The sequence below is a fragment of the Lathyrus oleraceus genome, chromosome 4 (genome assembly GCF_024323335.1).
Source record: "Lathyrus oleraceus cultivar Zhongwan6 chromosome 4, CAAS_Psat_ZW6_1.0, whole genome shotgun sequence".
Taxonomy (NCBI): domain Eukaryota; kingdom Viridiplantae; phylum Streptophyta; class Magnoliopsida; order Fabales; family Fabaceae; genus Lathyrus; species Lathyrus oleraceus.
Window position 1 is genome coordinate 66,005,590 of NC_066582.1, and position 19,451 is coordinate 66,025,040.

At 33.4% G+C, this 19,451-nt stretch overlaps 1 protein-coding gene across 1 annotated transcript; it reads right to left on the minus strand.

Moving 5' to 3' along the window:
• Positions 1-5,890: 5,890 nt before the first annotated feature.
• On the minus strand, positions 5,891-13,938 carry LOC127073404 (DUF21 domain-containing protein At4g14240). The gene is made up of 13 exons (XM_051014557.1): positions 13,565-13,938; positions 13,388-13,464; positions 13,054-13,137; positions 12,813-12,926; positions 12,053-12,136; positions 11,860-11,931; positions 11,285-11,352; positions 11,075-11,162; positions 10,912-10,985; positions 10,452-10,824; positions 10,330-10,376; positions 10,138-10,222; positions 5,891-6,210 (listed from the first exon to the last, which is right to left on the minus strand). Exons 1-13 carry the CDS (start codon positions 13,809-13,811, stop codon positions 6,139-6,141), a joined length of 1,485 nt encoding a protein of 494 aa, XP_050870514.1. The 5' UTR covers positions 13,812-13,938; the 3' UTR covers positions 5,891-6,138.
• Between the last annotated feature and the right edge of the window lie 5,513 nt (positions 13,939-19,451).

Below are 19,451 nucleotides of genomic sequence, written 5' to 3' on the forward strand. Positions count from 1 at the left end.
AACCATTTTCTCTCAAACCTTGAATAAGATGTTTTGTTGAACGAACCAAGTTCATAGCATTAACTACATCTTGATTTTTTTTGTTAGGCTTGACAAAGCATATTTGTTATTCCCATGATTTCTTTCATCAAGTGCAAAATAAATATAAAATCAAATGCCTTCAAGTAATTGTAACAACTATCTGCATCCCCACGTGTAGCATAACTCCCTCTATCTTTTGCAAAAAAATTTAAAACTAAACAAGTTGCTTCATACATGTTTATCAAGCTAGAAATTGAATCGTAATGTGATCCCCAACGAGTATCTCTAGCTCGTTTCAATGTACCAACTTGATTTGCACCTTTACCAATTACAATCTCATCAATATCTAACAAATAAGCAATTTCTTCTAATTGGGCAGCTTGTAACTCATCATGACGCTTTGTAGAAGAACAAACAACATTCACAACAAAGATCAGCTTCTCAAAAAATTTATGAACAGGTTTGACTTCTCTTGATGATGTAACTAATGCAAATTGCAATCGATGAGCAAAACAATGAACATAGTATGCATAAGGACAATCCTTCATAAAGAGGGCTTGTAAACCATTCCATTCTCCTCTCATATTGCTAGCACCATCATACTCTTGGCCACGAATGTTAGAAACATCAAGGTTATGTTGAGAAAGTATATCACATATTGCTTCCTTAAGAGTTAAAGATGTGGTGTCTTTAACATGTGCCACATCAAAAAATCTCTCTTGTATTAAACCAACTTTATCAACAAATCTTAATACAAGAGCCATTTGTTCCTTTTTTTACTCATCACGAGCTTCATCAACAACGATACAAAATTTGGAATCACCAATTTCCTCACGAATACTCTTTTTCACCCTACTAGAAAGAATTTGCAAGAGCTCTTTTTGAATTTGATGTGAAGTATACTTGCAATTTTGTGGAGCATTTTCCAACACAACTTTTGCAACTTCATCATTGTAGGATGCTAAAAGTTTTAATAACTCAAGAAAGTTACCTTGATTTCTTGATTTGCTACTTTCGTCGTGACCCCTAAAAGCACAAGCTTGTAGTGTTAACCAACGAACAGTGTCAATTGAAGTCTTGAGTTGTAACCGATTATTCATTCTTTGACTTGAACTTTGCACTTGAATAACATTTGTAATATGACCATCTTGATTCAACAAGTCTTGACAAGCTTTCATTGCATTGTTGTGTGGTGAGCAAGGATCCTTCCCTATGTGTTTAAGAAAGGAACAATATTTTCCATTCCTAACTTTCTTCCAATTTCTAAAACTCATAGAAATAAAGACAAGTGATCCGGGACGTCTACTTAGTTTTTTGCTAAAAAAGTAACATGGTAAGCAATATGCGACATCTTCAGATGGTTAATATTCTAACCATGATGGAAATATGCTAAACCAAGTATGTTGAAACCTTCTCGGATGATCCTCGTTACCAGACAAAGGATAGTTTTCTAAATGAATTTGATATGGACCCCATTTTAGATAAGCTCTTCGTATTGCATCCACTTGATTTGGTGGATATTGCCAAATCAGAGGACACTTTCCAGGATCACGTTCAAAAGAATTTTCAAAATCATGATGCTCTTCAATTGTTGGATTCTCAAGAACTCTTTCAAATTCGGATGTCGGGATTATAATTTCTTCATCTCTCTCTTCTCTTTCAATTTCACATGCTTTCCTTTTGAAAAAAGAATCAATTTTCCTATTATTCATCTTTACTCTTCCTATAATATCATATCAGATCCAAAAATCAATTTAGAGAATATAAAAATTAAAAGAGAAAAAATTAATAAACTTAATTAATCAACTTTAATCCGTTTTCAAATACCGGTAACTTCACTATTAGAAATTAGCAGCAACAATGATTAAATAAACCTTATTACAGTGTATAACTATATTTGTAAATTACAGTGTTATGAATTGGCTTAATAAACCTCATATAGATTATTTTAACACATCAAGAAAGAAGAACCTTAAAAATCTCAAAAACACAAATCAAGAAATCACTTTAATTTGTTACTTTTTATAAAAGAAGAATGAATAAAGTTTTTTACCTGTTAGATGTCGATCACTTTAATCTGTTCCGATTCCGGTGCCGGTAGCAAACCCATATGAGAAAGAAAGGAAAGGTAGGAGTTTTTTTACCTTATATGTATTTTAACCCAACTTTGAATGAAAAAGAAAAAATAAAAATTAATTTTAATTTAAAATAAGGATGTTTTAATAATTTAATATATATGAATTAAAAAAAAATAAAAAGTTGAGGGATGGTCGTGGCCTTCCCACGTCCTCCCTCAGTTCCGCCACTGCTAGAGTGTTTGTTGTTGTTATTGATGCTGTTTTTGTCGATATTGTTGTTATTGTTGTTGAGATCCTAAACCTTAGCGGTTGTTTATTGACGTTGTTGTTATTGATATTGTTGTTGTTTATTGACTTTGTTATTCTTGATGTTATATTTGATGTTGTTGTTTTTTTTTGTTGTTGATATTGATATTGAGATTATGTTTTTTTGTGATTCTTTGTACAACTCTCATTTTGTTCCGTCTAGTTGAGTTTATTATATCTAATGTCGATTGTTTGTTTCACTAACTCCTCTTCGAACTTATAACCTAGTAAATTAATTTTGGAAATAATCATATGCAAAATTATGTTGTATCTGAAACTTATCTTACGCTGGTTAATGTTTTTCTAGCACTCTGCAACTTATCATTCATCTCACATAGTTTTATTGTTAAAATTTCTCCAATACTTCTAGTTTTTGTTCATTTTTCAAACATCAAATTTTATACTTTCAAGAATGAATTAGTAGAAAAGGGAATGTTAAATAAAGAACTTGAAACATTGGAGAATTTTAACCATAAAATAATGTGAGAAGAATGATAAGTTGAAGAATGCTTCAAAATTATTATCAATGTAAGTTGTTCTTCAAATATAACACTCTTGTTCATATAATTGTTTTTCTAACTAATTTTTAGAAATTATATGTTCAGTATAGAGTTTAGTGAAATGAGCAATCCACATTAGATTTAATAAACTCAAAAATTGTTTTATCCCTCAGTTTTGTGAGATAACTAGGGTGAAAATATGATATATTCGTCGGCGAAATTACAAAATCGATGGGACATGTGTTTTCACCATTCCAGAATTCCAAAAAGGTTTCCCTGCGTATCGAACCCGTGACCTTTTCATAGAGCCATCGATTTTTTTAAAAGCGAAAGGTAAAGTTTTCACTTTTCATGACGCCTTTCGTTACCTCGTCTTTGTAGGCGAGGTTAAATGCATTTCGCGTCTGAAGTTAAATGTATTTTTTTTCTACTAGTGATATATAGTCTTAGTCCTCCCTTAAGGGATGCCGATCATTTTTCCTATAAACTCAGCCTCGTAGAGCCTGACTTGAACCATCAGAAAACCTGGTTGATGACTTATTTCTTTAATATATGAGACATGGGTTTAGTCAGTCCGACGAGACTAGAAACTGTTCGATTCCTCCTAGGATAGTTTTGCTAGTGATGAGAACATATTTGGCTAGTCATCTCCAGAAATCTAAGATGATGTGGCGAGCTCGCTCTCACATCTTGCGCATATTTGATCTTATATGTTATTCGTTTAGACTCTCTATCTTATTTACAAGATGCATAATTGATCGGTCGTATCAAACAAAATCTAATGGATTTGGATTATAATATTACAGTCGACAATTTCTCAAATACGAGATTTGTAAGAAGAAAGTAGTCAAAAATATATACAAGATTTATAAATATAGGGTATTTAAAATAAACATATGTCTTTTTAATAACTAGTGGTAAATTGATTTTGTGCCTCATTGTCATAAAAGATTCCTAGTTGAAATACACGTGTGATTGTTGTATCAATATTAAAATAATCTAATTGAATCAATACAAAAAAAGCCTTTAAACAAGGCAGAAATTAGTATATATTTATAAGTACATAGTATAGTATTGAGTGAAAAGTAGAAACAGGGTTGGGCTAGTCCTACAAGGATGAGCTGTTGAAGAGAAGTCTTACTGGAAGAGAGACAATGTGACGAAGACTGCTTCGTCGTATAATTAAAATGTAGGACCACTCTCCTTGTCGGTTCCTAACACATTCTTCACCAATCATAACCACCTTCTATATATAAATGTCTTTCCATCATCATCATCATCATCATAAGTTCTACTATAAGAGCTATGGCTGCAGCATCATAAAAGATTTGGATTTTGTATAATACTAGTAGTAGTAGTAAATATGGCAAGAGAATCATTATCAATGAGAATTCCAAAGCCTCATCACCTTATGCGACGGTGTTCAGTGCAGTTCAAAGAGCAGAAAACTAGATTGTATATCATGTGGAGGTGCACAATTTTGCTTCTAAGGTGGGATGATAAACTTGATAATTAAGGTTTATAAGGAGATGCATGATCATGTTACTATTGTTATGGGAATATAATAAATAGTGTAGTTTTCTTTTATCATGTTATGTGTATAGTCACAAATTGAGTAGTTGCAAGTAATGTTTCAGTTGCTTAGTTTCTGAAACAATATTATATACAGGGATTATGTCAAAGTTTGTCGTGCTTTCGTTTCATGTTTTCTTTTTTTCTTTCTCGTGTAAATAAAATTTAAGATATGTTTTGAACTTATAAATATATTCAGTTTTTTTATTTGTTTTAATATTAGATTTGAATTTTTTTTTAGAATAAATTAAACTTTGTCAACATATATGTAAGTAACAAAATTTAAATATTTTCTATTTTTTCCATGAGGTGTAATCTTCTTTAGTTATTTCTAGAAGGCTGTTGATCTTCTAAAGCAGAAGCACAGTGCAGACCACTGCAGAGCCATTGGATTCAGTGTTCTAAAATCCTACTTGGACTGGTTGGACGGTTAGGACTGAAGTTGCAATTAATTTATTAAAAACTGACGACTGATTTACCTATAAGGCTAATGAATTAAATAGATATATTAATATTTTTATGTTTATTTTTTTAACTCATCAAAATAATTTATTTTAATGAGAAGTAAAAACAAAATTTAAAGTAAAAAGAAATCAAAAAAGTTTGTGCTCTATTTTTATAATTTATTTGAGTTTGTGTTTATGATTATGTTTAGAACCTATTTTATGTTATCAACCGGTTAAATTTTGATTTCAACAAATATTTAGAACATGTTATTTTTTAAAAATAAATTATGTAGGATGGTTATTCATGTATAAATATTTTTTTATATATATTTTAATAATAAAATTTATGTCAAAAACTTTATTTTTATAAATTAAATTACAATCATGCTCGATCTTAATATTAAAACACTTATTGAATTAAGTGAGAAAAATAAATAAAATCTAGATTTTATCGGTTAAACTAATAATTTAACAATTAAAATTTATCTTTAAATTTTTAGATGTTAATGTGTTGTTTAATCACTTCTCAATTATCTAATCATATTTAACCATAACCATAGTTTAACATTACAAATTTATTATGGAGGATTATATTTAATGAGATTAGAGTAAAAGTTTAACACTGTGATTAAAGTAAAAGTCAAATATTTATAAGAATTCAACCGGTTATGATTAACTATCGACATATCTCGATTAAATTCTATTTAATAATAATTTAATTCTAATAAATTTTAAATAATAAGTTAGCTTATCTTGCACAACTTTAAAAAGACTGTTTTGTCTACAACAAAGTGATATGTGCAACTACTATTGAAAATCCATAAGTCTTTCCACTACATCAGAATGCTTACATGTTGTAAGATACCCTATTGAATTATTGAAATTGGTCTATATTGGAATCAATATCCAAATTTCTTCTTAAAATTGTAAAAATGTAAATCTAGCCGTATTCGATACCATACATAGGTTCAAAAAATTATTGTAGAAACGTTTCATTAGCATCAGTTCAAAAAATTGTTCGAACATGATATTGATGCAGGAAGCAACATCAGTTCAAAAAACTTCTACTTAAATTAAAATCCAAAAATGAAAGTATTAAATTGCACACAATCAAATGACTTAAATTCTCTTCATGTCTTCTTTTTCAGCATCATATAGCTGATACAAAAAAGCAACCCTTATATATATTAAAGCCATTTAACTCGGAGTTCATTGTTATCTTGTAGAATTCAATCCATTTTCCTCTCCAGAAAGCTTTGGAGATTGCCCTGGCTTACTTTGGCCTCCCTGGATGGTTGAAAACAAGACAAGAAATACAAAAACAATTAGCATACATGCTGGAGAATTCTCTAGAACAGCATTTTCAAGCCAAGAAAGGTTACATTTTTGTCAAAGCCTAGAAAATTTATGGATCTAGATATTTAGAAACTTAAGTTGAGATATACATAAAAGATAGAAAGACTAACTTTAGAATCTAAAGTGAGTAATATTTGCAGACAAACTATAGTCTACTCACTTTAGAGGAGTCAAGTCTGTCTAAACATTGGTTCAGTTTTTGTGTCAGCATACGCTTTCCTATTAAGTTATCAGAAAAGAAAATATATTGTATAGCTCACTCCAGAATTGTATATAAAAATTGCTATAAGTGAAAATTAACTATGACAGGCATGCACCAGTTTAGATCCTTTTTCATACTACCGTCACATCAGATTACAAATTTTAACTTCCATACCGTTTGTTTCAATTTCCCATAGAGGAGAATTCTTATTTACCCGGAAAGAGTTGGGTACAGCTGCCCATAGACTAAAATACATTGAAAACATCCAAAAATTCAGATAAATGGAGAGGGTTGTGTTAGGCCGTAGACAATTAATGTAAAACTTTGTCGAATCTCCAAGATATGGATCAATTACATAATAATGTAAATGTTAGATATTTGCCCGGAAGCAATGCACTATATGGTTTGAGTACTGTGTCAAAAGAGCAAGGACCGCTGCATCGCCGCCTCGATGCATTCAAAAATAAGTTCTCACATTTTCGTGAACGAGTGTGGATAAAGAAATTAGCTCGTGAGAGTAGGATTTTCTTTGGAACGTGGAATATAGGCACACTTAAAAAATCTATGGGAATAGTAGACAGTATGGTTAGGAGGAAGATCAATTTCATGCGCTAACAAGAAACTAAGTAAACAGATGAAAAAGCAAAAGAATTAGACAACTCGAGTTTTAAGCTTTGGTACACCGGAAAAGTTAGATTGAAAAATGGGAGTGAGGATTATTGTAGATAAGGAGCGGAAAAAGGATAGTGTGGATGTGAAAAGAGTAGGGGATCAAATCATAGCTCTGAAATTTTGAAATAGAACAAAACACATTTAATTTTATTAGTACTTACGCGCCCTAGGTTGGCTTAGCCACACACCTTAAAGTAAATTTTTGGGAGGATTTAGAAGTCTTATTTTAAGATATACCGTAGAGAGAGATGATTTTTCTACAGGAGATCTAAATGGATATGTGGAGAGCATACCAAGAGATTTAGAGGGCGTGCATAGGAGTATGGTCTCGGGAAGATAAATACGGAAGGTAAATCCATCCTAGAGTTTTCGTCGACTTTTGATGTTACTATAGTTAATACCTGCTTTATGAAAAGAGATGAGCATCTTATTACATATAAGAGTGGGGCCACACGTTCTTAGATAGATTTATTTCTTATTAAAAAGTCAGATAGAAAGATTTGCTTGGATAGTAAAGTTATACCTGGTGAGAATTTGACTATCCAGTATAAAGTATTGGCTATGAATGATTTGACTATCCAGTATAAAGTATTGGCTATGAATGTAAGAATTCAAAGGAAAGCGAAGGAAAAAATTCACATGGGAGCTCCATGGATTAAGTGGTGGTATTTGAATGGTAAAAAATAAGGGAATTTTCAACAAAAGATCTTGGAGGGAGGGTTCGGCCAACCACAAGGAAGTGCAAATGATATGTGAAACATAATGATCCAAGAAATTAAAAAAATAGCTAAAGAGACGTTGGAAGATTCAAGAGGTTTTGGACCTAGAGGTAAAGAATCGTGGTTGTGAAATAAAAGTGTTTTGAGTAGTCAGAGTAAAAGAGGAATGTTTTAAAGAATGATCAAGATGTAAAAATGCCAAAACTTGAGAAAACTAAGAAAGAGACCAAAAAGGCGGTGAGTGAAGCAAGAACCCAATTTTTTTATGGTTTATATCAATCTTTAGGAATCAAGGAGGGAGAAAAATCTATATATAGGTTGGCAAAGGAAAGATAAAGAAAAACAAAAGATTTGGATCAACTGAAGTGTGTTAAAGATGAAGAAGACAAAATCTTGGTTCAGGAAAAGGAGATAAGGGTTAGGTGGAGGGCGTATTTCAACAATTTATTTAAGGAAGGATATCATATCTCACCAGACTCTAACATGCTCGATATTAGAGAAGAGGATCGATGTCGTTGGATTCAAAAGCAAGAAGTAAAAGAAGCGTTGAAAAGGATGAGTAACAAAAAAGCGGTTGGGCAGACAACATACCTATTGAAGTGCGGCAATTTTTGAAAATAGAGGAATTGAGTGATTCACCAAACTCTTTGACGAAATTATGAAGTCAAATCAAATATTGGATGAATAGAGAAAAAACACTTTAATTTCAATCTATAAGAACAAGGGGATATACAAAATTGTGCAAATTATAGGGAGATAGAACTTATGAATCATACCATGAAGTTATGAGAAATAGTGATTGAACGGAGACTAAAAAAAGTGACTCAAGTTACTGAGAATCAATTTGACTACGACGTGTGATGAGAGTACCAGATGGACCAACAAGACTTGCACTTAACTTTCATTGACTTGGAGAAGCCGTATGATAAAGTGTCTAGAGAGATTTTTTGTGGAAATGTCCAGAGAAGAAAGGGGTTAGGATTGCCTATATTCAAGCTATCCAATATATTATAAAAGAGCATTGACTAGTGTGCAGACACAAGGTGCAGAGACGGAAGATTTCCCCATTACAATAGGATTGCACCAAGGTTCAACCTTGAACCCCTACCTTTTTACTTTATTTTTTTATTTACTCACGGAACATATCCAAAAGCTAGCACCGAAATGTATGTTTTTCGCATAATATTAGGACCATATCCAAAAGCTAGCACCGAAATATATATTTTTCGCAGAATATATAGTCCTATTTGAAAAGTCAAAAGACTATTTAAATAAGAGCTTGGAGAGTTGGATACGAATCTTAACAACACATGGCTTTCGCCTAAGTAGAAGTAAGAAAAAGTATATGGAATATAAGTTCAGAAAAATGAAATGCGTCACTAACCTAGAGGTGAAGGTGAAAGTTGGAGACCATGTCATCTCACAAGTCACGCGGTTTAAATGTTTTAGTCCGTAATACAAAACGATGGAGAAATATAAAGGGGTGTAAATAATCAAATTCAAGCTGAGTGGCTTAAATGGAGGAGAGACTCGGGGATTTTATGTGACGCAAAAGTATCACTCAAGCTAATGGAAAAATTTTATCGGACAGCGGAAAGACCTACAATATTGTACGTGACAGAATGTCGGACGGTTAAAAATCAACACGAAAATAAAATAAATGCATCAAAGATGCAGATCTTGCATTGGATATATGGCAAGACTAGATGAGATAAGATTAAAAATGACAATATTAGAAAGCGTGTTGAGGTAACACCTATAGTATAGAAGATGGTGTAAAATAAATTTAGGTAGTTTTGACATGTAGAGGAAAAACCTAGATATTTTTATGTAAGGAGAGTAGATAAGATGCAGAGGAGTCAAACAATTAAAGATAGAGCATTATAGTGGAATTTAATACATGTAACCGATCCTAATTAGTGGGATAAGGCTTGGTTGTTGTTGTAGTAAATAATTAAACATAATAAAATGAAATGATATTAACCGATTGGTTGTGGGTAAAATACCAAACCTTTTGTGACGGGTCGAGAAATTGTCCCCTTCAATAATATATACAAAATGGGGAAATGATTGTTTTTATTGGCCAGATAACATAGACACTTAAGAAGGATGAACCATTACTGGGAGTTATAATTCATTATAAGTTATAATGAATATAAGATGATTGTTAAATTGAAAGTTTAAGAAATAACTTCAAAAACAATAAGATATACAAAAAAAACTTTCAGATCAAAATTAAAGGGTGTGCAATGGTAAACCACTTACTGCTCCCTTTTGACCAGCAGTAATTCTTCGTATTGATGGAGCCCGTGCCATTGAAGAAGCAGCTGCAGCTGCTGCAACACGTATTCTGCAAAATAAAATTTATATAACATCGAAATTCAGATTAGCAGCAGCTCCATCCATATCGGCAGCTTAATTTTTGAAATTGTTAGTTCTGATACTCTAGTACGGTACCTCTTATGAACGTCAACATATTCATCTGTCTCGTCCACAATTTCTTCCTGCATCCAGAAAACAATTACATTCAGTTATATGTGTTGGAAAAAAAGACTAAAAACTTGAAGACAGAAATTTACTTGTAGAAGTTCTTCAAATACATCTTCCAAAGTGATAATCCCGATCACTTCACCATCGTCAATATTTTCGGAAGAAGGAGAGTTTAATGTGACATCACTACGCGGCAAACCAGTTTGCTTACTAATGCTTGGAAGCTTCGAAGGCGTTTCAATGTCAACAACAACATTTTCTGATTTTATATCCTGCTTTTGTAGCAACGGGGTAGTCAACTGTGAATCCCTGCCACCACTTTTCTTTGCATCAAATTTCTCTTCTTCAATTATTTGTGGGGTTTCTTTGCCTTTTCCCTTAGCCTTAACAACAGCAGCCATATGACTACTTCCCTTTTGGAACTCATTCAGTATATCGTAGAGAGGCATATCGGATGGAACCCTGTCAATATAAACCATGAAAAAAAGGGATATTTCACAATAAGTTTGAAAGACCACGGACAAGAGAACGAAATTTATAATAACACACCGTGGAATTCTCCGGATAGATACAGCGCTGACAGGGGTCTCTGTTTCAGGTCGTACAGTAAGAAGATTTTTGACCTAATTATAAAAAGAAACATGTGAGGAAGAAAGAACCTTAGAATAATGAGATAATATATGAATAAAGTCAAAACGTGGAAAATACACACAAGTAGAAGCCCAATAACATTCTTGGGATTTCCAGAAAAGACAGGAACTCGGCTGTGCCCACGAGCAAGAATTTTTCCCATTGCCTCCCTGATTTGAGATTGGCAGGTCAATAGCAGTTTGAAGGAAAATAAAATATAGGGGGGAAAACACTTCAATATGCTTTTCACAACCTATTGAAGAACAGCAACAAAGAAACTAAGAAAGCTTACCAGTCCAATTTTGAATTAACATCTAAAGAAAATGTTGATTCAATAGGAGTCATAGCCTCCTCAGCAGTCTGTTGAAAAACACAATAAAAGGAAAAGGCTATTTAAATTACAAGATGGAAAAATAATGCACAAAATATGCTCTTTATACAAGCAAATGGACTACAGTATGATATATTTAATAATGAAGCAAAGCATAGAGAGAACTCAAGTATGCATGAGAGTGCATTGCTAATGGAACATGAGTTCACTGGAAGTATACGGAGACTTTTGTCATTGCGTGGCATGGCACATTGATAAATATTTAATGAACTGCAATTCCCTATTCTATTTCCTACACCATTGATGCTTCCTAGCGTCACCAAATAGTAGACATTAGTTAAGAGTTTCCAGGTAAATGACGCAACCTTCACATGTTTCCACTTTCCACCATTATTAATATATATTAAAACTCAATACAGGTAAGAAACTTCATATTCTTCTCATCAAACATGATACTTTGAAAAGTTGTATTGACAAGAAAGGAACACTAACAAATAGGTTGACATTGAATGTGGAAGGTGAATTGCAGCACTCACCTTTTCAGTTAAATCAAGTGCTCCACTGATAATTGTCGTCTCATCATGTGTAAGCTCGCCTCCTTTCCCGGCCTAAAAAACAAGCAAGTTCAATGCTAATGAAATCGGACACCAAAACAAAAATAGTTGAGCAACTTCACCAAAGTTGACAAGACTTATTCTGATTCCAAAAAAAATGAATACTGATTCATACCTCTTTGCCGTGAATGGAGACAAGAGCTTTTAACTGAGCTCGCCTAAATAAAGCCTCGTCATGCCCCAAAAGATAATCCAGAACCTTGAACAAGTATTAGTTAAGATTAGGAAAAGAAATTCATGGAAGCATCATATTGAAAACAAAAGCTGTTGCATATAGCTGATAACCGTAAGGCAATGCCAATAATGTTTATAATTTTATATCGTCATTGCACCAGAAGAAAATTCTTTAGCTTAGACAGGACAGATATAATTGTCTCCAGAAAACAACTTTTAAAAGACCTAAATATGGATATGCATCATCATATCATAATCAGCATAACATTTTTTCATATTGATGTGTCATGGAAATAATACAACAAGAGAAGATAAGCTGTTAATTTTCATTTCTTATGGCCGATTTGGATTGACTTATTTGAGTTTATCTACTGGCATAATTTTTGTAACGCTATTTGGACGACCTTAACAAAACAACTTACGACACTTACAAGAAAAAAACTTGCACTTATTTTTTAAAATTCTCCAAGATAACTTATGAAAACAACTTATAGTATATATAAAAATAAGTTAAATTTATTTTATCTTTTGACATAAAAATAGCTTATGCGAGCATATTCATAAATGCTTATTTTGATAACCACCTGTGCAATAAGCTGCAAATAAGTTGTTTATCCAAACAGAGTCCTCTTATCAAGTACTACATTATATTGGTTACCAAAATATTACCACGGAACAACTTATGTAACAGTAGAATATACCTTTCCAACAGGGTAAGAAACTGGATAGCAGACAACCATTAAAATCCTCACAAGCCAAGCAAAGTTGGCACCTACGGCGAGACCATATCTACTACAAATTGCTTGTGGAATAACCTGAAATCAGATATACAAGTTATTATTATTAATTTAAAAACAGAAAAAAGACTTCATAAAATTGTTTTGAGGTAAAAATGCCGAGTAGAAACCAGTGAAGTACAAAGATAGCAAAGAAATAACATACCTCACCGAAAAAGAGAACGAAAGTAACAGAGAGAATGATAGCAAGAAATTGATTGAAGAGTTTATCTAGATATATAGGAAGAGCCTGCAGATTGGAAGTTTGAAAGCCAAGGGCTGTCAAAAAGTTAGACAGCTTTTAGGAACCAGTAGTTTAAAGTGTAAACAGAATCAAAATAAAGCACAATAAATAAGATTCTGTTTAAACTTTGAATACTCGGCTTCATTAAGCGCTTTTCATAAAAGCACTTATCAGAAAAGATGTAAATTGTTTTCACATAATTTCAAATAAATCAATCCAAACATGGCATAATATATTAGGATTGAAATTGAACTACCTCCATGGCAACAGCATTACATAGAAGCAAAGTAACAAGAAGCTGATGCTGTTTTTTAACCACAGGAAGTATGATCGCTGCATAATAAGATGAATCAACAGTAATTAAGTAATTAATCTATGCATTAAGGAAGAAAGAGGATTAATTAATTAATTAATTAATTAACTAACTAATTACCGGCTTGTTTTTTCTCGGAATGAGAACCACTCCGTTCAAGAATTTCTAGGTCGACGAGACTGAGCGACATGAGACCGAGAGTTAAACCGGACATGATTCCGGCAAAGAGAACAAGAAAACCGCAGATTCCGGCGTAAACTATCCACTTTATGGATCCAAAGGGTATGCTTTCGTTGGCGAGAGCAAGGTGATCGCGAGTCAATATTCGACTCACCGTCAAGGCGTTCAACAAATTCACCATCGTCATGATCTCTTTTCTTCTGAGTTCTTGTTCCTTCAGTTTCGTTCTTGTGTATGTATTGTATTATCAGGTGAAGTCACGTGATGTTAATCGTTGAGGTTAGGTTCGACGGTGGTGATGAATCCACGTAAGATAATAACCGGACCGAAACATCCTTTTACTGATTAAGTATATCTTTTATTTCTTTATGCCTTTCTACACCTTTTTCATATATTATTGGATCCTTTCCTGTAGAATAGTATATAGAATAGGATAATCAAAGATAGGATATTCACTTATATTTTCAGAATGATATTCAATTCACATTATAAAATATTTCTATACATATATTAAATCAAAATACCGCAAATAAATTTTAGTTAAATAGTTTTTAAAAAGTCAACAAAAAATCAACAAAATATGATAATAGTGATAGAGATTAATTAATATATTGTATAAAACACCGTCAATTAATTATTATTTTTTTGATTAAATTCTTTTTTTAAAAATAATATTTTTATTAAAATAGCCTATCATATATTAGGAAAGATGAAAATAATTTTAATTAGAAGACAAATTTAAAAAAAAAATAGGAATGGAAACTAATTATTTATTTTTTTGACATTTTTTATTTTAAATAAGTCATTTATTGTAAGAGGGGTAGAGTATCATTCATATGTATTATTTTATAGATAGTTAACATAAAAGTTAAACTCTATAACATCCAACATCTTATGTTAATTAAATTCTTACATATTTTAATTAAATTCTTAGTGATATTTAAAAGGAAATTATGTCATAAATATACTAATATTAATCTTAATATTTATCATATGAATTTAATTAATATTCTATGATAATATAAAAGTATAAATACCAAATAAATCATTTTTAAATAATAGTTACTAATTAGAGTTTGTTTGGTCTAACTTTTTTTCTTATCTTTTTAAAAAAATCGGTCAAACAATAATTTTTCTTAAGCTCTTAATAGAAAGAAGAAGAAAAAATACTCCCATCTTTCTAATAAAAAACTAATAAAAACAACTTTAGTAAAAGATGTAGAATAATACTTTCGAAAGGTATTATAGAATCTTGGTTGTGTTCCGAGCGAGCACATTTGTATATTTTTAAAATAAGCCTGGTAATGCATCCTTTTCTTCTCGTCAATAATAAAATTTATTATATTATTTGTTAACCATAAATTTACAAAACTCAATGAATTTTTTTATTTTTTATAAATGGAATATAGAGAATATTATCTACGCTCAACAATACATATTAATTTTTCTAGTAGACGATGTGTACAATATACAAAGAAGTTTTCCCTCAAAAAATTTAAGACTAATGCATCCTTATAACTAGACTCAGACATTTGTTTGGATTTGATATTATTTAATTGAGCTTATATTTAATAAAATTGTCCAAATTAAGTATGATAATTTTGTGTGAGTGTCCGAAGTAGGGTTGATTTTCTGAAGTAGGATTGGTCATCTGAAGCGCATTGCATGTTGCCCGCTAAGATTTTGGTCTGAGATCCATGATCTATCTCATTTAACATACGTGATATGTGAGATGTCTGAGGAATAATGGTATGAAAATATCAGTCAAAGAGAAAAACCATTTAATCCATGTTTTGAGCGAGAGTCGGTCTTCCCCTACTCTTATGTTATTAATCAGGAAGGAGGATATTGTTTTCTCCTGGGACCCGACCCAGAAATCAGTTATAAGTATCTCAATCTTAGAATTGGGAAAGATCATTCACTAATTCCACAAAACTCTAACATGCACATATAGAGTATCTCATCATCCACACGTGAGCTGACTCTCTTCAACCTTCATTGAACATTTGGCAAGTACAATTAGTGGCCACCGTAGGGCCGGTAAAACTGACTTAGGCCACATTCACCTTTAATTCATAAGTCGTCCCAGTCATCTTCCTTAACATGGTGACAAGAAGGAGCATTGTGACATCTACCAAATTGGTCACATTCGTTTACACCATAGCAAAGGGGCTTGTTGGAGGCGGATAATCCAACTCCTCTCGTATAAGATACGCTCGGAAAGTCTTGATGGTAGAAGGTTCGTTTGCCATCCCCAAACCAAATTTAGAAAAAGAGTTAGAACCTGAGATCGTTTTCTCTGATGAAGATACCGTCGACATTCATCCTCACGACAATGAACCCATGGTCATAAAGATGATGTGTGTCTATTGGGATATAAATCAGATAGTGGTTGAATCAAGGAGCTCAGCAGACCGGTGTCATATTATAAGGTGCATTCGAAAGGCTCCGATTAGATCCAGATAACATTAAAATGTTTTAAGTTTTACTGGTCAAACTCTTTAGAGAGAAAGTACATGTGAAAGGCCACATAATTCTCAAGATAGTGTTTGGGATGAACGAGAACACAAAAATGATTAAGGTTCGGTATCTTGTGGAAGACGCCATCTTTTTCATACAACATCATCATGGGACGTGTCATACCCCAAAATTTGCCCGTTAATATTACAAGGCATTTTTCAAAGCACTCCGACTTATTTTTCAAGACATTGATCTTAAGGGAACAAAGACCCAACATACAGGTGGCCAAATCCAGAAAATGGCCTAAACTGGCTTGCTCGCTAGGCGAGCAAATCCTTCGCCTAGCGAAGCTTGCGAATACCAGAATTTTTGGGCTTCATTCTGAGCCCATTAGGTCACAAAAAGCATTATAAATACCAGCACATCGGTCAGAAAAGGGGGACGGAAAAAAACAGAGGAGAAAGGCAAACACCCACAGACAGCAAACCCTGGAGGCTAACCCAGAGAACTCAGAGCAACCCTAAAGGAAACCCTGAAGGAAACTCATCTGCACAAAGGTTACCTCCGCCCAATCCGATCCGGAGCCAACTCCAAGAACGACTTGCCAATTCAAGGTTGCAATTCAATTGCAAACAGGTTTGCGTTACTATTACCGCTTTATATTCTTAATTTACATGTGATATCATAATTTGAATTCATAAATATATTTGAGGTTTTGCCTGTGGATTTAAATATATCTGAATATCTTGAATGTTTAACCATATAATTTCTGTAATGGAAGCCATAGGGTGTGAAGCTTGCTGAGATCGTACTGTTTTAAAATTCAAAACCCGCAGCTGTTCGCTAGCATATCGCTAAGCGAACATGTAGCGAGTGTTCGCCAGGCCCTCGCTAGGCGAGGTAGCAGCGAACATGACAGTCGCTGATTTTTCTGTTCTGATCTTTGCTAATCCGACATGTTTTTATCATCATTGTTTACCTGACATTATTACTGTTGTGATTCCTTTTGTTTGGTGCAATTCTCGATTGCACCCTGATTTGGTATTCTGACCTGTTTGCTGAATTTTGTAAGGGTTCACATATCCCCGGAAAAGGTAGCTTGCTAGGTATTCCACTTTATTTGTGGGATACCCTTATGGAGATTCATCCTAATTACCTAATTGATTACAAATGTTTTGGAGATTCATCCTAATTACTTAACTGATTATAAAATATTGCCTTTGAATATGTGATCTTGGACTTCTCTTTGTTGCCTTACGGTATTACGATTACGGTATTACGGTCATGTCCCGCGAATGTGGGGATACACTTAGCAAAGACCCTTCGATTAAATCATCAGGTCCCTATAAGATAAATCATAGTCCCTCGGACGTTGCCTGCGAATATATGATTTTGTCCCTCGATGACCCTTCGTTGTAGCCTACGGTTAAATGATGATTGTCCCTTCGAATGCTAAGGTATCCTTGCAAATGTTGCCTTCAATGACCAATCGATGACCCTACGATGTCCCTTTTACATCCAAAGGATAAAACTACTTGTTTCTCAATAGTAAGGACAGTTTTATCCTCATAAGGATAGGAAATGCCCATAAAGACCTTGGGTAGGTATAACTCTTAAATGCTGACTCACAATTTTAAAATACTTTTCACACCTCACACTTTTCAAAACATCTATTAGAAAATCACCACTTGGTATACATTCGTACTAGAATCATTGCCAAGTTATATTTTTTCTAAACCGCTTTCAAAATTAAACGAGATAAATACTTTGTATACATTCGTACAAGAATCATTACAAAGTTAAACTCTCTTTTCAAAACATTTTCTAAACAGCTCTCACACATTTTTTCAGACAAGAAAAACATAAGTGATCAAGCAATTAAGAGCCCATGGATAACCATGGATACAAAGGGTGCTAACACCTTCCCTTTGTATAATGTACCTCCCGAACCCAAAATCTAATCAAGGTCTTTCCTGTTCTTTTCCGCCTTTCCTTATTGGATAAAAGAAAAGTCGGTGGCGACTCTTGCTAACCGCGACATTTGCTTTCCAAAGCAAAAACACACAAAGTCAGTTCACCGTATGATAGAACTGGCGACTCTGCTGGGGACCCTTAAAAAGAGAGGTTACCTTTAAAAAAAAAAAAAAAAAAAGATCACTTATTTGAGTTGTCTGATTTACTTTTAAGGGATTGCTTGGGTATTTTATGCTTGAGTGAAAGATTCTACACCCGGATCTAGTGTACCTTAGGTAAGTAGCAAGAGATCATCGCGACTATCCGGCGTATACTGGAATGGTTAAAATGATGGCTACGGTTAATGTGACACTTTGGATGTCCTGATGTTCCTCATGTTTACTTGAGGAGAAATTTGGCGTCCGCGTGGTGTCATCAAAGCATTAACCAGACCTTTAGAACCCTAATTGACTCATCTTGGCCATTAGAAAGTAGTGAGATAACTGACTTCGGTTCCGACTGGGGTTGGTTGAGACTCGATACTACACTATTTGAGATTGGACTTTAGGGAAGCTTTGGTCAACCACTGGGTGTTGCACTGAAGTGGACTTAAGGGAAGGTCAATGATTTGAGATCCTTTTAGAACCCGGTTACTATTCTAGGATAGGTGGAACCAACCAAACTTCAGTGGGGAGGGTACTTACCTATGGAACTCATGCAAGCCTTAAAACCTAGGAATGATTGTTGTGTGACTTACTTGTGTTTGTTACTTACATAACATCATAACATCATGGCATTGTACTAACCATTTCAAGGACTTAGGGATTTAACTTTGCTCTGTAACAGGGCTATGGCTTCCAGGAAGACCATCCGGATCAATCTGGTGGCGATCTCTCCTCAACTCAAGAATTTAGTGTCAGAACTTCCCGATCATGCTCAGTTCATCAGGAAACATGGTTCTCTCCTCAATTTGGTTACCACTGGTTTCAAAGAAGATATGATGAGAGTTCTATTCCAGTTCTTCGATCCTAAACATCATTGCTTCACCTTCCCAGATTATCAGTTGGTACCCAGATTAGAAGAATTTTCCAAGCTGCTTGGGATACCTATCCTTGATCAAACACCTTTCAGTGGTTTAGAAAAGATTCTGAAGTCTGAAGAAGTTGTCGCGGCTTTACGCATGACAAAGTCCGACATTGAAGCTAATTGGATAACAAGAAGTGGAGTTAAGGGTTTACTTGCCAAATTTCTGATAAATAAGGCCCGAGAATTCCTCAAAGTTATGAATGTCCATGCTTTCGAAGATGTTCTAGCATTACTAATCTATGGTTTGGTGTTATTCCCTAATCCAGACCAATTCATAGACATGAATGCTATTAAGATATTTCTCACTCATAACCCTGTGCCTACCGTG